General features: G+C 32.5%; 1 protein-coding gene across 3 annotated transcripts in view; it reads right to left on the bottom strand.

Moving 5' to 3' along the window:
• LOC110669396 (potassium transporter 11) overlaps nt 1-14244 on the bottom strand; it is a 47945-nt gene extending 33701 nt beyond the window's left edge. The window contains exons 1-7 of one of the 3 annotated variants that reach the window (XM_021831053.2): nt 13239-14244; nt 12561-12786; nt 11413-11658; nt 10871-10915; nt 10257-10307; nt 9856-10116; nt 9547-9714 (exon numbers count right to left, since the gene is read on the bottom strand). In XM_021831053.2, coding sequence (XP_021686745.2) covers nt 9547-9714; nt 9856-10116; nt 10257-10307; nt 10871-10915; nt 11413-11658; nt 12561-12786; nt 13239-13373 — 1132 coding nt within the window. In that variant the 5' untranslated portion in view covers nt 13374-14244. The remainder of the gene's footprint in view (nt 1-9546; nt 9715-9855; nt 10117-10256; nt 10308-10870; nt 10916-11412; nt 11659-12560; nt 12787-13238) is intronic. The other 2 variants (XM_058145715.1, XM_021831052.2) reach the window with 2 other exon arrangements.
• Between the last annotated feature and the right edge of the window lie 4756 nt (nt 14245-19000).

Below are 19000 nucleotides of genomic sequence, written 5' to 3'. Positions count from 1 at the left end.
AAATACAGATCCAAAAACATATTAAAAGAGTTTTAATATGTTGTTTATCATTGAAATCAAATAGATAAAAATAAATCTTGCATGGTGCATGTGACCCTAGGTGAAAATTTTTGAATTCAATGGTATAATCTTGTGTTTTTCACGCTTCCGTTCCTTCAATTGGTATCAGAGCCACTATATTTGCCATTTAGATTGTTGATTATATAATTTAATTGTGTGTTTGATCATGAGATCAAGAGATTCATTGCTGGTTGGATCATGAGATGTGGCGTCACACATGGAGAAGCCACCATTGGTGGCGGCAACAATGGTTCCATGGGTGATTCAAGGTTTGGCTTTTAATTCTGCAATTGTTGTATGATCTAAGGCCTATTCTTTGACTAATTAAAGTGTTTAATTAGTTGTTTTAATCACACAATTAAATTATGATTCAAATCAGAATTTTAAAAAATGTTTGAATGTGATTCAAATCTGAATTTTTAAAAGTTGTTTGAATGAGATTCAAATCTGAATTTTTAAAGTTGTTTGAATCATATTTAAATCTGATTTTTTAAAATTGATTCAATAAAATTCAGATATGATTTTTTAAAAAATATTTGAATGTGATTCAAATCTGATTTTTAAAAAATGTTTGAATGTGAGTCAAATCTGAATTTTTGAAGTTGATTGCAGGTGATGCAAATCTGAATTTTTAAATTTGTTGGAATGAGATTCAAATCTGAATTTTAAATTTATTTGAATCATATTCAAATCTGATTTTTAAGTTGAATATGAGATATTCAATTTAATTTAAGAATATATGTTTTATTTAATTGTTAAATAGTGATATGCATGATGGATGATCATGGACTATAAAAGACCAATGTGATTGGATTTATTTCTTTTATGTTTCTTTGGGATTGTAAATTAATTAATTTATTTTAATTTATTTTGGGCATGTATTATTAAGTTTGTAATAATTTTTGGGTTGTAATTTCATTTATTTAAGTTCTTGTAAATTCGCCTTGGTATGCCAAGGATTACTATGTAATATTGGATTGCAAGAAGTTCAAGGAGGTCAAGAGCATTGGTGGGACCAGTGGGAGAATTCAATATCAAGTGTTGATTATGTACTCCTTCAGCAACTCTTGTAAAATGAATGAATGAAATGCACCTAGGAATGCCCTGATTCAATTCTTGGTGGCTCAATTGAATCCGTTAGAAAGTCCATGATCATACCATATTTACTGCTTATCCATGAATGCATGAGATGTATGGGAATGTATGCAATTATATGATATATGCATGCTAAATGGATAATGTGCAAAGTGAGACCTTAATAGTAATTAGGATGGCTATAAAATCTTCCAAACAAATGATTAAGTTGGAAATGCTATAATTAAAGTAATTATAACATAAGCCCTCCATTGGGCAATTATTTTAAGAAATTTTAAATAGTTGCATGAGATGCAATTAATTTAAGAGATTTTCTTAAGAATAATTGTTAAGCATGAGATGTTGTAAATATGTAAATGGTTTGGTGGCCAATATTGGATGTACCTGAGGACATTAAAATTATTTGCATAATTACTGGCTCAATGGGATCAACTTAACTAATGCAAGATAAGTCAATAATGGATGTACCTGAGATTTTGAGCATTAGGGGCTAGGTAAAGGATTGAACCTCACATGAGATGTGATGGGCAAAGAGTTGCTCACTTATAGTTTATTGTAATTCCAATAATGGATGTACCTGAGGATGATCAATAGAATTATAAGAATTCAATCACCCTCTAGAAATCCATCCAACTAGGATTTCCGTTTTCTACTTTGGAAGTGTAGGATTCGCTAAGTTAGTGGGAGAACCAATTTGATTAAAAGACCATAATCATATTTGGTTAATTACATGATACATTTACTAATTAATCTGGTTATTTCTGCAATTAATTTTCTGATAATAATGAGCACAGAACAACTACCACCATCCAATATCCTTGCAAGCATACTTGATCGCAATAGGTTGACAGGACCTAATCTGTCTGATTGGCTAAGAAATTTGAAACTTGTCTTAAACCTTGAACATATAGGATATGTTCTAGATTCAAATGTTCCTGGTCCCTTACCTCCAGAGGCCACACAAGAGGAACATGAAACTTTGGACAAGTGGAAGGAGCATGTTATGAGACCTAAGTGTTACATGTTTGCTTCTATGAGTAATGAGTTACAGAAGCAACATGAGAACATGCAGAGTGCGAGTGAGATCCTCCTTCACCTACAAGAGTTGTATGGTGAGCACAGCAGGAATGCTAGGTATGAGATATCTAAACAGTTATTCCGTATGAGGATGTCTGAGGGACAGAATGTTGGGGATCATGTCCACAAGATGATTCGGCTGATTGAGCAGTTGGAACATCTTGACTTCAACATGGATTTCCAACTACAAACGGATTTGATCCTTCAGTCCCTTCCTGAGTCTTTTGGGAATTTTGTGACAAATTTCCATATGACTAAACAGGAATGCACCTTAGCTGAATTACTCAACATGCTGGTTATTGCCCAAAAGAATATGCCAGGCAATAAAGGAAAAGAGGTAGCTTTGGTTGCATCTTCTTCTGCTGGAAAGTCCAACAAGAAGAAGGGCAATAAGAAAAAGAAACCTCAGATTCCTGGTCCTTCCAAGAAAATAGCTAAACAGAAAAGAAAGACTAAAGCTGATAAAGGAAAAGGAAAGTGTCTCCACTGCCAACAGGAAAGTGTTTCCATTGCCAACAGGAAAGTGTTTCCATTGTCAGTAAGAAAGTGTTTCCACTGGCCAGAGTATAGTAATCTAAATGAATGCAATGCCATGGTGAAAACCAACTCAAGTTCAAAATATATTTGGCACTTAAGGTTATGTCATGTTGCAGAAGATAGGATTGCAAAATTGGAGAAAATGGGGATTCTATCCTCATTGGGCTCTGAGCCTACTCCAACTTGTGAATCTTGCCTTCAAGGCAAAATGACTAGATCACCCTTTGTTGGACAAGGGCTAAGAGCTGAAAATATTTTGGAACTAATACATAGTGATGTATGTGGTCCGTTTAAAGAAATGGCTAGAGGGGGCTTTCATTATTTTATTACCTTTCGATGATAAATCAAGGTTTGGGTATTTGTATTTGATGAAATACAAACATGAATCCTTTGAAAAGTTCAAAGAATTTAAATCTGAAGTAGAAAATCAAACAAGAAAAAATATTAAAGCTCTTCGATCAGATCGTGGAGGTGAATATTTGAGTACTGAATTTGATGAATACTTGAGAGAGCATGGCATTGTTTCTCAGCTGACTCCTCCAGGAACGCCACAGCTGAATGGTGTATCTGAAAGGAGAAATCGTACCCTATTGGATATGGTACGTAGTATGATGAGCTATACTGATATGCCAATCTCCTTTTGGGGATTTGCATTAGAATCAGCTTTATATATTCTGAATAGGATTCCATCAAAATCAGTTTCTTCCACACCTTATGAGATATGGCATGGAAGAAAACCAAGTCTTAAGCATGTTAAGATTTGGGGTTGTCCAGCTTATATCAAAAGTGAACAACGATAAATTGGAGACCGGATCGAGAAAAGGTCGATTTGTTGGATATCCAAAAGATAGTTTTGGATATTATTTTTATTTGCCTACTTCACAAAAGGTTGTGATAAGTAGAGATGCCACATTTCTTGAACATCTGTTTGTTCAAGAATGAGACAAAAGAAGTCAAATAGAGTTAGAATTGGAGAATTCGACCAACCAATGCATCAGATGGATATAGATCCATCTAGTCAACCTATACCCGTTGATGAAACATCTACACTGTTCCTCGTCGAACAACCGGGGTATCTCACCCACAGTGAGATATGGTTTTCTTCATAAAGAAGAACAAGAGTTGTCTACTCATGAAGAAGTAGATCATGGAGATGATCCACTTACCTATGAAGAAGCTATATCAGATATAGACTCTTCAAAATGGATTGATGCTATGAAATCCGAGATTGATTCCATGTATAAGAATCAAGTTTGGGATCTTGTTGACCCACCTGAAGGTATTGTACCTATTGGGAACAAATGGGTTTTCAAGAAGAAAATTGGTTCTGATGGAAAGGTAGAGACCTATAAGGCAAGGCTAGTAGCGAAAGGGTTTCGCCAAAGGCAAGGAATAGACTATGAGGAGACTTTCCGCTTTGTTGCCATGCTTAAATCAATTAGGATTTTACTAGCAATAACTGCATACTATGATTATGAGATTTGGCAGATGGATGTCAAAACGGCTTTTCTCAATGGATACATTGAAGAAAACATTTTCATGGAACAACCTAAGGGATTTGAATCCCAAGATGGTTCCAAGGTATACAAGCTAAAGCGATCCATTTATGGGTTGAAACAAGCTTCGAGGAGTTGGAACATTCGTTTTGATGAAGCCATTAAATCCTTTGGTTTTATCAAAAATGAGGATGAGCCATGTGTATATAAGAAGGTTAGTGACAGTGCTATCACTTTCCTTGTCTTATATGTGGATGACATACTATTGATGGGTAATGACACAGGTATGTTGACGACTATAAAGGTATGATTGTCAAATACATTCTCCATGAAAGACTTAGGGGAGGCAACCTATATTCTTGGGATTCGCATCTATAGAGATAGAGCGAAAGAATAATTGGTTTATCCCAAAGTCTATACTTGGAAAAGGTGTTAAAGAGGTTTAACATGCTTGATTCCAAGAGAGGATTGTTACCTGAGACATGGTATCCACCTTTCTAAAGAGATGTCTCCAAAGACACCAAGAAAGAGATAAGATGGCAGGATTCCATATGCTTGGCTATTGGAAGTTTAATGTATGCAATGTTGTGTACTAGGCGAATATCGCATATCTTTGTTAGTTTGACTAGCAGGTATCAATCCAATCCAGGTTTGGAACACTGGATAGCTGTCAAGAATATTCTTAAGTACTTAAGAAGAACTAAGGATTTATTCTTGATTTATGGAGGTGGAGACTTGCAATTGGATGGTTATCACGATTCGATTTCCAATCGGATATCGATGATAGAAAGTCTACCTCTGGATATGTGTTCATTTGTAATGGAGGTGCGATCGGTTGGAAGAGTTCCAAGCGAGCACATTGCAGATTCCACTCGAGGTGAGTATATTCTTTGCATCGAATCTTTGCAAAAGAAGCTGTTTGGATAAAGAAGTTCGTGATGAACTTACAGTAGTTCCTTCCATTGAGTCAGCGGTTCCACTACTGCGTGACAATAATGGAGCGATCATCTGAGCTAAGGAACCAAGGTCACACCCAAAATACAAACACATATAAAGTCACTACCACATTATCATACATATATTTTGGCAAATGCGATATAGCAATTCAGAAAAATAACAACATCTGAAAAATTCATCTGATCCATTCACTAAGCCTTTGTCACAAGCTCAGTTAGACCGACATCTTGAGAAGATGGGTTTAAGGTATTGTAATGAATGGCTCTAGTGCTAGTGGGAGATTGTTAGTAGTATGCCCTAGATCATATCATATAGTATGTATATTGTACATATTTTTAATAATAAAGGCGTTTCCAATTTTCCGTTTACATAATATATTTATGTGTAATAGAAAAGGTCCATTGATATTTTGTTAGAAATATTATTCTTAAGTTGTTAAGAATATGAGTGACAATATTTCTAGCACAAAGTATCATAAATAGGTTCACAATCGAGGATACTTCATAATAAGGACATGACTTATCCTGAAAGATTGTATTCATGTTTGTTCCCAAGTTATTTATATGAGATATAAATAAGATGGAATGGTGAGTCTCATGCCATATAACAAACATGATAGGCACTTATAAATGATAAGTAGGCCGAACCAGTGACACTTATGACAAGCACATGGAGTTTACTCTTATCAATGTTTTGTCATTAATCATATCGATGCATATAATCTTTAGACTGAGATAGCACGATTATCTTGTATATAGGTAGTTTGAGTTTGATATCGCTTTCATACTTGTACTATGTATGGGTATATGGGCATGTGTTGGCTCCTACTAGTTATATATGGAGGTAGGTGTTGATCAAGATGGAATCTGTTCCTCTAAGTAAATAGAGTTAAAATCCTATGTTCATTTAATTGTTCTTGATGTTTCAAGTTCTGGCAGACAGATAGATTTATTGAGAAAGAGTTTACGATGAGAAAAATCTTTTAATCAAGAACTGGAATTAAAAGAGAACATAATATTCATAGCAAATGGAGTTTGACATAAACCATGACTCCGGCTTGAGTTGGGATTTTGTATGAGAGAGATTCTAGTGCATGGTAACATATGATTATAGGTTCATTTAAGGTAAATCTTATTACTAATTGGGTGGCCATGGCATGCTATGCTAGGTGTTAACCATGGTCTATGAGGTTCATAAAATGATTTAGAGAAATCATTTATGGTAAGAAAGAGTTCGATGATATTAAGAGTTGATATCATGTCTCATTGCCAATTAGTGATGAGCCTAGTAAGTCACACACATACACAAGTTATCACCTATTTAAATATGATTTAATTAATTAATTAAAGAGTTTAATTGATTAATTAAATAGATTTGGTTTGCAATAAAATTGCAAAGTCCCTAGCATGACTTGAAACCAAATCTAGATTATTGGATGTGTAGTATAAATTAAATTTATATTTAAAGTGTTTAAATATGAATTTAATTGATGAGAAATTAATTAATAGAGATTAATTAATTAATTTATATTTGATATAAATTAATTAGAAGAAGAAAATAATTATTTTGGGTTAAGAACTCAAAATTAAGACACAGGGGCATTTTGGTCATTTCACGATGTGACACGTGGCACCATGAGTTGGTGACACATGGCTTTACACATTAGCTTGCCAAATATTTTTAATCATGTAAGATGATTAAAATCAAGATTAAATATAGGTTTGACACTTGGCACAATGTGATTGGGTCACTTAAACCTAGAGCTAATCAAAAGGTGACATGTGGCTAGGGTTTAATGTGTTAACCTAGCTATTTAAGTGTGGTTATGAATGGAAAACATAACCAGCAGCCTCTCCTCTCATATGTCACGCCACTTTGAGCCTCTCCAGCCATTCTTCTTCATCTCTCATCAATTCAAAGAGATTAGCCATCAATCTCTTGAATTAAGAACACTAGAAATTGTTTCTAGTGTCCTGTTTACATCTTTAATCTCTTAAAAGGCAGAACTTGATTTTCTAATTAATAGAAAAAGCTTTAGAAGCCATTCAAGGGCTGCCATAGGTGTTCTTGGTGTGGACAAGCTAGAGGACAACATCCGTGTCCTGAAGACGAATCTCAAAGGCGCAGACACGCTGCAGCACATCAAGAGGTTAGTGTAATCGTTCTTGATTTAATCTAGGGTTCTAAAATTAATCTGATTAATTTTAAAATCTTAAATGGCAAATACAGATCCAAAAACATATTAAAAGAGTTTTAATATGTTGTTTATCATTGAAATCAAATAGATAAAAATAAATCTTGCATGGTGCATGTGACCCTAGGTGAAAATTTTTGAATTCAATGGTATAATCTTGTGTTTTTCACGCTTCCGTTCCTTCAATGGGAACTGTTACCTTTGCCCACTGGTAAGAAAGCTATTGGTTGCAAATGGGTATTTACAGTAAAGGTAAATCCTGATGGTTCTGTGGCTAGGTTAAAAGCACGCCTTGTAGCAAAAGGATATGCTCAGACATATGGGGTTGATTACTCTGACACTTTTTCTCCTGTAGCTAAACTTACTTCTGTTCGCTTGTTTATCTCTTTAGCAGCTACATATGATTGGCCCCTGTACCAATTGGATATCAAGAATGCTTTCCTTCATGGTGATCTTCAGGAAGAGGTGTATATGGAGCAACCACCTGGGTTTGTTGCTCAGGGGGAGTTGGGTAAAGTTTGTAGACTTCGGAAGTCTCTTTATGGCTTGAAACAAAGTCCTAGGGCCTGATTTGGGAGATTCAGTGAAGCAGTACAGGAATTTGGTATGCAAAAGAGTAAGTGTGATCACTCAGTATTTTATAAGCAATCTGAGGCTGGTCTAATTCTCCTGGTAGTCTATGTGGATGACATTATCATCACTGGGAGTGACTCTGCAGGTATTTCATCTCTTAAAACCTTCCTCCAAACCCAGTTTCAGACCAAAGACTTGGGATTATTAAAGTATTTTTTGGGTATTGAAGTTATGAGAAGTAAGAAGGGTATTTTCTTGTCTCAAAGAAAATATGTCCTCGATCTATTAATGAGACAGAAAATTAGGTGCTAAGCCTTGTAGTGCACCAATGACTCCAAATTTACAAGCATTGTTAGCAGGGGATAGTGAGTTGTTTGAAGATCCGAGAGAATCAGAGATTGGTAGGAAAATTGAACTACCTTCTGTCACTCGTCGACATTGCTTATGCCGTTAGTGTGGTAAGTCGGTTTATGTCTTCCCCAACTGTTGCTCATTGGGAAGCCTTGGGACAAATCTTGTGCTATCTGAAGGAGCTCAGAAGAGGTTTGTTATATGGTAATCATGGGCATTTGAATGTTGAATGTTTTTCGATGCCGATGGCTGGATCTAAGGTTGATAGGAGGTCAACTACTGGATATTGCGTTTTTGTTGGAGGAAATTTGGTGTCTTGGAAAAGCAAGAAGCAGAGTGTAGTTTCTCGATCTAGTGCTGAATCCGAATACAGAGCCATGGCACAATCAGTATGTGAGGTAATGTGGATATTTCAATTACTAGATGAGACAGGTTTTAAGATCCCCCTGCCTGCGAAATTGTGGTGTGATAATCAAGCTGCTCTCCATATTGCTTCTAATCCGGTATTTCATGAGCGGACCAAACATATTGAGATTGATTGTCACTTTGTTCGTGAAAAGATTCAACAACAGATCATCTCAACAGACATATCAAAGCGAGAGCGATTAGGAGATATTTTCACAAAAGCTCTGAATGGAGCTAGGATTGACTACATTTGTAACAAGTTGGGCATGATTAACATCTATGCTCCAACTTGAGGGGGAGTGTTATGGAAAGTCAATCATTATATTATTTCTGTGTATATTCTGTATTCTGTATTCCTATTTAGGATTTCTTATTTAGGATTTCTTCCTAATTAGTATAACACAATTATAGGAATCAATTGTATATAAATACCCATGTACAGATTAATTGAAATTAATGAGAATCATCTCTTTCTACAATCTTCAAAAGAACAGTTGGCCAATGTGTTTACTAAGGGTTTAAGCAGTAATTTGTTTCATACTCTATTTTGCAAGTTGGGCATATTTGATATACATGAGAATTTAAGGGAAAGTGTTGGAATCCCTAATTTCTTGTAGTAGCAGATTATTAGGATCTTATTTGATTATTCTTTCCTATTGCATTATTATTTCCTATTTATCTTAGTTTCCTTGTTAGGGTAAATCGCCTGTATATAAATAGGAGCATATACAAAGAATTTTATATATGAAAAACACATAAATTTCTCTCAAGTACATTAGTTTCAACAATATTAGATCAAACCTGGTATAGAACGATAAAATACATCAATCACATGATCCGAGTTTTGCATGAGATAAGCAGCTTGTCCAGAATATGCTAAAAGAAGACATGGAAATACAACTACTGTAAAAGCAAGCTGTATGGCTGAAACTGGAAAATGGGCTAAGTCCGCAAAAAGGGCCTCTGTACCTGTAATTATTGATCAATGGTAGTCAGAAGTTAGAAATACACTCAGCGTAATCATGATGAATGTTAAAAACAAGAGCAGAATATGAGTATCGTAACAAGATGTTCAAATAAATTTGAAAGGACTGGACCATGAACAATTACCTGTTATGCTAAGCATAATACCTCCAAGGGAGGTCCAGCCATCTTTACCTTCCCTTCTTAAATATCGATAAATATATGCAGGTGAAAAAGCTTTCACAACACTGCTATCATACTTCCAGACATTGAATATGCCAATACCCCCAATTAACAGAAACCAAAGTAGCACAATAGGAGCAAAGAGCCAGCCAACTCTATCTGTTCCATAGTGTTGCATGCAAAACAAACCCACTAATATTACAACTGCAACAACTACAACTATATCTGCACCAAGAAGAAGCAGAACAACTATCAAAGATTCATAATTTAAATTGGTGGTCAATTAAGGTCAGGAACAAGAGAATTGGGAGTAATCAGAGGGAAGCGAAACCAAAGATATGTTCATTTCAGGAGAAAAAAGGTACCATTACTGATATTGGGGTGGTCTACCTTGATCCCACCAGCAGCTGAAAGAACTGTTAGAAAGAGAATGGTTATATAAGTAATACAAATTAAAAAAGAATGAAAAAGAAAGTGTATCAAGGATAGTATAAGCTCAATAATTCTTTAAATTTTTTCCATAAAACCACAAATATGTTTTCGGCACATTCCATATGCTGGACACAAGAATCAAATCTTATGAATTTTGCTTTTCTAAGTCACTCTGAAAAATAAATTTTATCCATTCTGTTAGCTAGTGTCACTATGTCAAGTGGAAAACTTCAATTCCTGCAATTCTTTAGCCAGTGTTCCAGAACTAATTGTCAAATATTCAAACACTTTTTCATGAAACTCAATTAAAAAAATTTATGGACTAAATATACAAAAATATCAATCACTTATTTAAAAAAGTGGGGCTTATGATACAATTCTTTTTCATGTTCCACAAATGCAAGTCTTTAAAAGTCTAGAGCACTTTATATTTCAAAAAGCTTTTATTCTCGAAGATAAGCATGATTCACATGTCATTTTCCCCAGAGGAGAGAGCCATAAACCATTAGAAAGATTATTGAAATATCAAAGAATATTCAGAATATACCTAGGGTACCCAGAAAATATATCCATGTGATTTTTCTACAAAACACTGAAAAGAGATATGTTAAGTTTAGACTTCAAAACATATTGTGCAATATTTGAAAATGAAAGACCAATAGTTTCTTTCAATTTAGATGAGATATATTAGAATTTATCTTTCCAATTGTGAGAAGCCTACAAACATTTTCACATCTTAGCGTTGTGCTCAATTGGCTATTTTTGGCTATTTCTTTCGTTGATTTGCCTTAAAACAAACAAATGCACACGCACAACATCTTTGAAAGCATTATGAGTGCATCTTATAAGCTTGAACTCATATAAGAACAAGTTTTATAACCATTAGATTTATATATTTATAATGAGATTTGTGAAAATTTAATTAAAGTGTATATAATGAATGCATGAATCTAGATGCACATATTCAATCTAACAAACGTTAAGATTATTCTCATATGAGGTCGAGTTTATAGTAGCTGCACCCAAGCATTATTTATGGATGAAAAGATAAACACACAAAAACGCTCTCTGAGTCAAGCATGAAGGTACCAGATATAGCGGGAGTGAGAATCCCATCCCCAATCACCATACAAGTGCCAACAAGAACAAGAATAAGAAGTGCATTCTTTCTGGAATGGTGTCTTTCCAACCATCGCTTAGTTTTAGCAGCAAATGAATGTTCATGGAAGGTAGAACGACTATATGTTGTTAGCTCCTCATCTGTCCGGTGTTGATTTGGAATAATTTTTACTTTTGCATGCCGGCAAAGCAAAGAATAAAGAGCAAATGTACCACCTGTTCATAAGTAGGGATAAGCTCAGTTTCTCAGGAACAGGGACCTCATTAATAAAACCAACAGGAAGAAAATATGATATCTTCCATACTAGGAATATGTTTGTAATCATATAGTAAATAATAAATAGTAAAAAAATACATAGTCTAATGTCTAAATCAAAAAGGCAAAATGAAACTGTAATAAAATCCTTTAATACCTTTCACGTTATGTTCTAAGTCAAATAGCATAAAACAAATGTTCCATGAAATATAACTTTAAATTAATTAGAGTTTTTGCAAAAAGAACAATAAAACAGGATAACAAGAAGGTACAGGTAGCAGTAGCATCCTTTAGCTAAAAAAAAAAAAAGAAGAAAAAAAGAAGAAGAATTAGCACATAGCATCAATTTTCAACTATTAGTTTCTTATCAGTTCTGAAGCATTAATATCCTACTTACTAGAATTTTTAATTATATATTCATTTCTCCATAAGCACATAAATGTTAACAGGTTTTGTTTTATACATAAGCTGCTATGCAATTACATATAGAAGGTGATCTTTACCATAGGATTCTTTCTATTTACACAACTGCAACTAGAAAACTTCCTAAAAATTGAAAAGACAATTATAAAAGTAAAATTTCATTACCTAAACATCAATAATGATTAGATATTTAAATCTTAGGCCATAAAAGAAGAACTAATAAAATGATTTTTCACACAACATACAAGAAAACATAGACTAATGACATCCATGTTTCTTCAGATAATATTGTCAAGTTATTTTTAAAATTGATTGTAGATGGAAAAGAATATCCTAGCAAATGGTTAGCATGAGATACTACTATACACTCCCTTATTGAAATCACAAGGTCATAAAATCAAAGCAAATGTAGAGAGGCCACATATCAATATTGACTTACCTTGACCATTGTCATTAGCTCTGCACACAATGAAGACGTACTTGAGGAGTGGGATGAGAGTAAGAGAGTATATAATCAAAGAAAGAGCTCCAATTACATCCTCCGGATCTTTTATTCCTCGAGGAAATGTATTGTAGAACACATATAATGGAGAAGTACCCAAGTCCCCATAAACCACACCAAGACTCTGAAATGCAAGCCGAAGAAGCAAAAGCAGCGAGAATTTCTGGAGGAATAAAAATTGTGTAAGCTAAGAAAACTAAATGAGTAAAACAGTAACACGCTTACAATCCAGTAATTTAATAGTTTAATATTCAGAATATCTTGACATTACAAATCTCAAATATACAATACTTCATGTGGTCCAAATGCAACACCTTTTATAGACAAATTTCACATAATGATGTTCAGCAATCTTCTTGTTAAAAATGAGATCAACCATATGTACTTAAATGCTCAAAAGACTTTCCAACTCAAAATTCAAGCTGTGTACAAGAAATTGGAATTTAAAGCAGTTTCAACAAGAAAGATTTTATAAATATATGTATGGCCTATGACTCTTCCAGTAAAGATATATGCCACCAACAAAGAGCAGGGGTACTTAACTTGGACAACATACAAACTGAGCTCTGCTTATTAATAAAATGCTAATTCAAATAAAATGAACTGTAATAAAACCTTTTCTCTGTACATATTTCTAAGCCTTCCAGCTTCCTCATCCATAGGCTGATCAAGTTTCTGATCCAAATCCCACATACTGCCTCTATTGTTGTCACCGTCCTCATCAATCTCAGTTCTCGAATTCACATCCATAGTCGATGCTGATTGAATTCCCTGGCTTTTAACAAATAATTATCGCTCTCTCTATTAAACCCCAAAAAATTTGCAAATCCCCACCAGGACTAGGTCCGAAAAACAAAACCAACATGAAATAACACTAAATGATCGAAACCCAAGATTAAAACTATAGTTTTCACTTGAAATTTATCCTTCAAAACCAAGAAATAGTTGAAACCCATCACCCCAAGTCAAGAAGTAAAAAAACCAAGAATCAAATCAACAGTTAGTACTTCCCTAATCTCTTCTAACACAATATTGAACTTGAAAATTGAAAGCAATAAGAAGTTGAATTTGGGAACAAAACAAATAGGCTTAAAAAGAAAAAAAAAAAAAAAAAGCTGATAATTAAGCAAATATGAAGTTTCATTGCACGTGAATTGAATGCCAAAAAGAACACAATTACAGAACAAAAACAGAGACCCGGTTAAAGATGAAGCAGCTCAACAAACATCTCCTATACAAAAATTCCAATGAAAGAAAAGACAACGATATTTACATTAATTACTTTTGCGGGGTCACCTGAAACTCCTGAGTGGTGTCACTTCAACCTCAGCCACAAGACTAGAAACCAATTCTTAAAAATAAAAAATAAAACCTATAAGCAAAAGAAAGAGATAAAGCAAAACCAAGGTTGAATTTTCGAAGCAGCTAAATAGAGAAACAGCAAAACAGAGAAGCTGCCTTGTGTTTGGGTGTTTCAACTTATTTTAATATACAGAGAGAAACACAGCTTTCAGCAAGGAGTTAACCGACGAAAGTGTTGCCAGTTTTGAGAGAGAGAGAGAGAAAGAGACTACGTTTATTACATCATCAGTGAGATTTTCTTTTCTTTTCTCTGTTTTGCCTTTGATAGAACAAAAATTCAATTTTTCTTTTTCCTCCAGGCATTAGGGAAAATGATTGTACTTAAAACACATTTTCTTTTTCTTTTTTTTCTTTTTTTACTATTATTATTATTATTAAATTCAACTTTTCTTTTTGCTCCAATCACAGGGGAAAATCATTGTACTTAAATCATCTTATTATTATTTTTATTATCATTTTTCATTATATCAAGAATGATAACAATGGTAATTTCACCCCGTTTAAACTTTTAAGAGAAACGCAATAAATTTGAGTCCCTTTCTTTAATTATATTATAATTTTATAAATATAAATTTATTTATTTATTTATTTTTAAAAATATATCTTTTATTTAATAATAATAATAATAATAATAACAATGGTGGTGAATCTCGCTCCAATGTCATTCTTGCAAACTTTTTTAGATATTATGTAAAGAAAAATATTATCATATATAATAAAATGGACAGCAACTGTACAAACAATTGCCAAACATTTTGCTCAATTCACATTTGTGTGTAAAATAGTTAGATATTTAAAATTTGTTATAATTATATTGATTGAAATTAAATTTGAAAAAGTTAATCTTAAATTATAATATAATAGCTAAAATTTTATTTAATTAATAAATAAAAATTTTAAATAAAATTATAATTTAAGGTAAATGTTTGATATTTTTAGTTAAATGATTAAATATTATATTTAAAAAGAAAAATATTTTATATTTATTTTTAATTAAAATTTTATATTAAAAAATATTTTTATTAATTGAAATTAATGTAATTATCTTTTAAATTGAGCCAAACAAATCTATATATCCAAATATAAAATGTAACAATAAATTCATACCTTTCTATAAAGTGTTTGTATCATAATTTTATTAAAAAAACTATATTTAAACTCAATTTATTATCAATTATAGCTTTTATTAAATAAAATACATATATTAATTTGAATAAATTATATATCAAGTACACATTTTATTTAATGTATACTTGTAACACCTCAATTTGTATAGTCTAGTATATTTCATTGTTCCAGTGACCGGTGTCGGTTCAGATAATTAAGGGGATTAGAATCACATATAAGACAACTAGATAAGCCCTAAAAATAAATAATTAGTAATTGTCAAATAGTTAAGTATAAATAAGAAAAATAAAACACAAGAAGTTAAATGAGCCGAGAGTCACAGCGTTGGGTGACCTTCTATGGAAGGACTGCGAGGTCGATTTAAACTCGAATTTTGAACCATAAAATGTGACGCTGCCGTCCTTAGGACTATTGCGAATACAGTGGAAAAGAGAAAATCACAGAAAAAAAATTGTTAAGTAGATTAAATAATTAGATCAGGGATCCGGAAGAAATATCGAATAACTTGCAAACCAGATCGAACCGGCGAGGGGAAGTTTGGTCAATTCACCCCTAGAGCTGACTCCTGACCTAACTGTCCAATAAAATCGGAGAAAAGAAAATTTCGGGATCAAGAATTAAATTAAAGAACTAATGAAAAAATAAATACAAAAGAAAAAGGGAAAAAAGTTTATTTACATCATGCATGACATAAGCATGATGCAATAAATTTAATATTTAAAAATTTGAAAATTTGGGATAATTATGTATTGATAAAGTAAAAAAATTCAAAAGAAATTCATTTTTCTTCTTTCCTTCTCCTTCTTGCCGATTTCATCTCTTTCTCTCATCTCTCTCATTTTCTTCCTCCACCATGAAAGCTTGTGTTAAGCTCTCATAACCCTAAAAACCTCCATTAATTTCACAACTCCTTTAAGAAAAAATTTCCCTTGAGCTTTGATTTGAAGATTGAAAAAAAAAAAGATAAGGAAAATTGAAGGATTGGAGAAGTGGAAATTCACAAATATAGGTAAGTCCATTTTCTTTTTTAAATTAAGTATTATGAATGGATATGAGGTTGAATAAGTGTGAATTGCATAGAAAATATGAAAAATCATGCTTGTTAGGAGTCATAAAAAAATTCAGCAGCCATGAGATTGAGTGGAGATGATATATTTTAGTTTAATAAATTATATACATAAGTTCAATGGAGGTAGTTGTTGTGCTTAGAATGTTTCAATTTCATGAATTGTGTAAATTAAAAAAATTTAGGGTTCTTGGTGCCATTGAAATTGGGAAAAAATTTTGAGAATTAGCCAAATGATGTAGTTAACCTTATTTGAGTTAAGTAATGGTCAAGTGTGACCATTTGAGGTGTGTATGAAGTATTGGAACTAAGTTTAAATTCGGATTGGTTATGGTCATTCTGCAGGCAGCATGACTTAGGTCCCTTTCAGGGACCAAAACTAAAAATTTACCAGCCCAATTGGTGTGAGGCCAGTTGGGAATGAAACTAGACACAAAATAGCACATTTTTCATTCATGAATCATGCCTAGAAAGTGACCATAACTTAGTAAACAAATTGTCCAAATCCGGATTAGACAAACTGACCTGTACAAAAATGACCAAATGAATAGTATTTGTTCATTTGGCCATAACTTGGGCTAGGCAGGTCCAAATGACTTGAAATTTTACTAGTAGAAAGATAAGACATAGCCCTACAACTTTCATGAAGAACACAAACTTAAATTATGCCCTTAACCAATTCATTTAGCCACCCAAAATTATTGACATAAAACTGCCAGAACTCAGAATTTGCCCAGAAATCTGGGTTAGACCAATCCGGCCAGCCATGTTCAAATGGCTATAACTTGAGCTACAAAACTCCAAATGGAGTGATTCAAAAAGGGAAATAAATTTAAGACAATAAAGAATAACTTATATGAAGAAAACTTAGCCAAATTCTAATAGCAACATAACCAATGAAACAGTACAATACAGGATATCAAAACTGAAAATTTGAAATTTTGCCTAAAAGACTTAAGTTTTGAGAAAAGAACCAAAACTAACAAATTAGGTAACTAAAATGTGGTATGTGGGTGAAATTAGAATTCTCATACCTATTAAGTATTAGAAAGTCAATAAATTGACTTGAATAGTGTCATAAATAGTAACCCCGAAATACAAATTTTAAAGAACGTCACGTTTAGCATATTAAAGCTAGGTATAAGTAGATTTGAATTAATTTTTGGACTTATGATAAATTGTAATACTGAAACACTGTGAAATTATGTGTTTCAGTTGAAAAGAATACCGAAAAAGAACTCGAGGCATCAAGTCAAGGCCAAGAGACGACTCGCTTAAGGTTTGTGCACAACATAGAATTTTCTGTAAATTTTCTTCTACAAATTGTTTTGAGTGAATTGTGACTTAAATTGTTGAAAGTTTATTTGTATGTGTTTGAAATGGCAATAAATATTTGATTAATTGTTAAGATAATTTTGAAACCACAGTGTCATGACCATATATTTGAATGCCTCACTAGCATGACTAGTGGGGAAAATTAGTTTCAAATTTTGATTTCTTCTCTGGCTGAAGTGTTAAGGTGTGTGCCAGTATAAGAAGAAATTGAATGGATATCCATATATTTGAGCTAGCTAGCCTTGTGATGTGACTTCTCATAAGTCTCTGGCTATTGAGATGATTATTGTTTCGAATGGCATGATATAACTGTGTGTTTTTATGAAATTTGTTTTGAGACTTTCGAAATGAAATTGTTTGGATTAAATGCATATAAATCATGTTTTGTCTTTATTTCTCATATTCAGTTCAAATTTTGAATAAGTATGATTTAAATTATGCATAAATGTTATTTTAGTATGTTGTGCACCACTGAGTCATAGTACTTAGCGATGGCTATTATTGCTGTCACAGATATTGAGACTAGAGGAGCAACAGAGTGAGCTGCTAAGGATTGTAGAGCCACCTTTCCTGAAGTTCACCCTGATTGTAATAATTATTTTGATGTATGTAAATGTATGTACATGTAAAACTGATCATAAGCAGTTACATAAAGTTTGTAATAATATTAGTTTGGATTTTTCTAATGTAAATTCTGGATTGCTGAATGTAAATTATTTTAACTTTAATAAAATTGGGAATGAAATTATTTTGTTTTAATTTGAATAAAATTACTTAGTATTATTTTGGATGTTATTTGAATTGGAAATTACTGATTTAAAGTTTTGGAATTTGAGAAATGATGTTGAAATTGGTTGTGATGGATGCTAATTTGATGATGTTGATGAGATAAATCATTAGAAGTGCTTTTTACAGGTATTTGAAGAACTGTTTTATCAAAATACAGACGGCACTCTGCTGAAATTTTTCTAAAATTTGTGGAAAAATAAAAACAGACAAAATTTAACTAGTTTTCAAACTCTAATAAAATGTTTTAATACCTATTAGAAAATGCTCACCACTTCTAAAAAGTAAGAAAATGATTTTAAAATCTCTTGTAGGGTACTTAATGAATTATCGGTAGGTGAAGTTCGGTAGTTCATTAGGTATTCTACGGAATCATGTTATGCCTTACAGAGGGGTAAGGTGTGACAATACTACAATTCATTTAGGATACATTCTTTTTAATTATATATTTTTTAATAAAATTACTTTGTAAAACGATACAAACTTATTTTATATTTTATATTTGGATATATAATTTTGTTAGGTTTGATTCAAAAGATAATTAATTTAATTTCAATGAATAAAAATATTTTATAATATAAAATTTTAATTAAAAATAAAAATAAAATATGTTTTTTTTAAATATAAAGTTTAATCAATTAACTAAAAATGTCAAACGTTTATGTTAAATTATGATTGTCACATCTTACCCCTCTGTAAG

The sequence above is a fragment of the Hevea brasiliensis genome, chromosome 4 (genome assembly GCF_030052815.1).
Source record: "Hevea brasiliensis isolate MT/VB/25A 57/8 chromosome 4, ASM3005281v1, whole genome shotgun sequence".
Lineage (NCBI taxonomy): Eukaryota > Viridiplantae > Streptophyta > Magnoliopsida > Malpighiales > Euphorbiaceae > Hevea > Hevea brasiliensis.
Note: the sequence above shows the minus strand (reverse complement) of the source record. Positions and strands in the feature narration are given on the sequence as shown.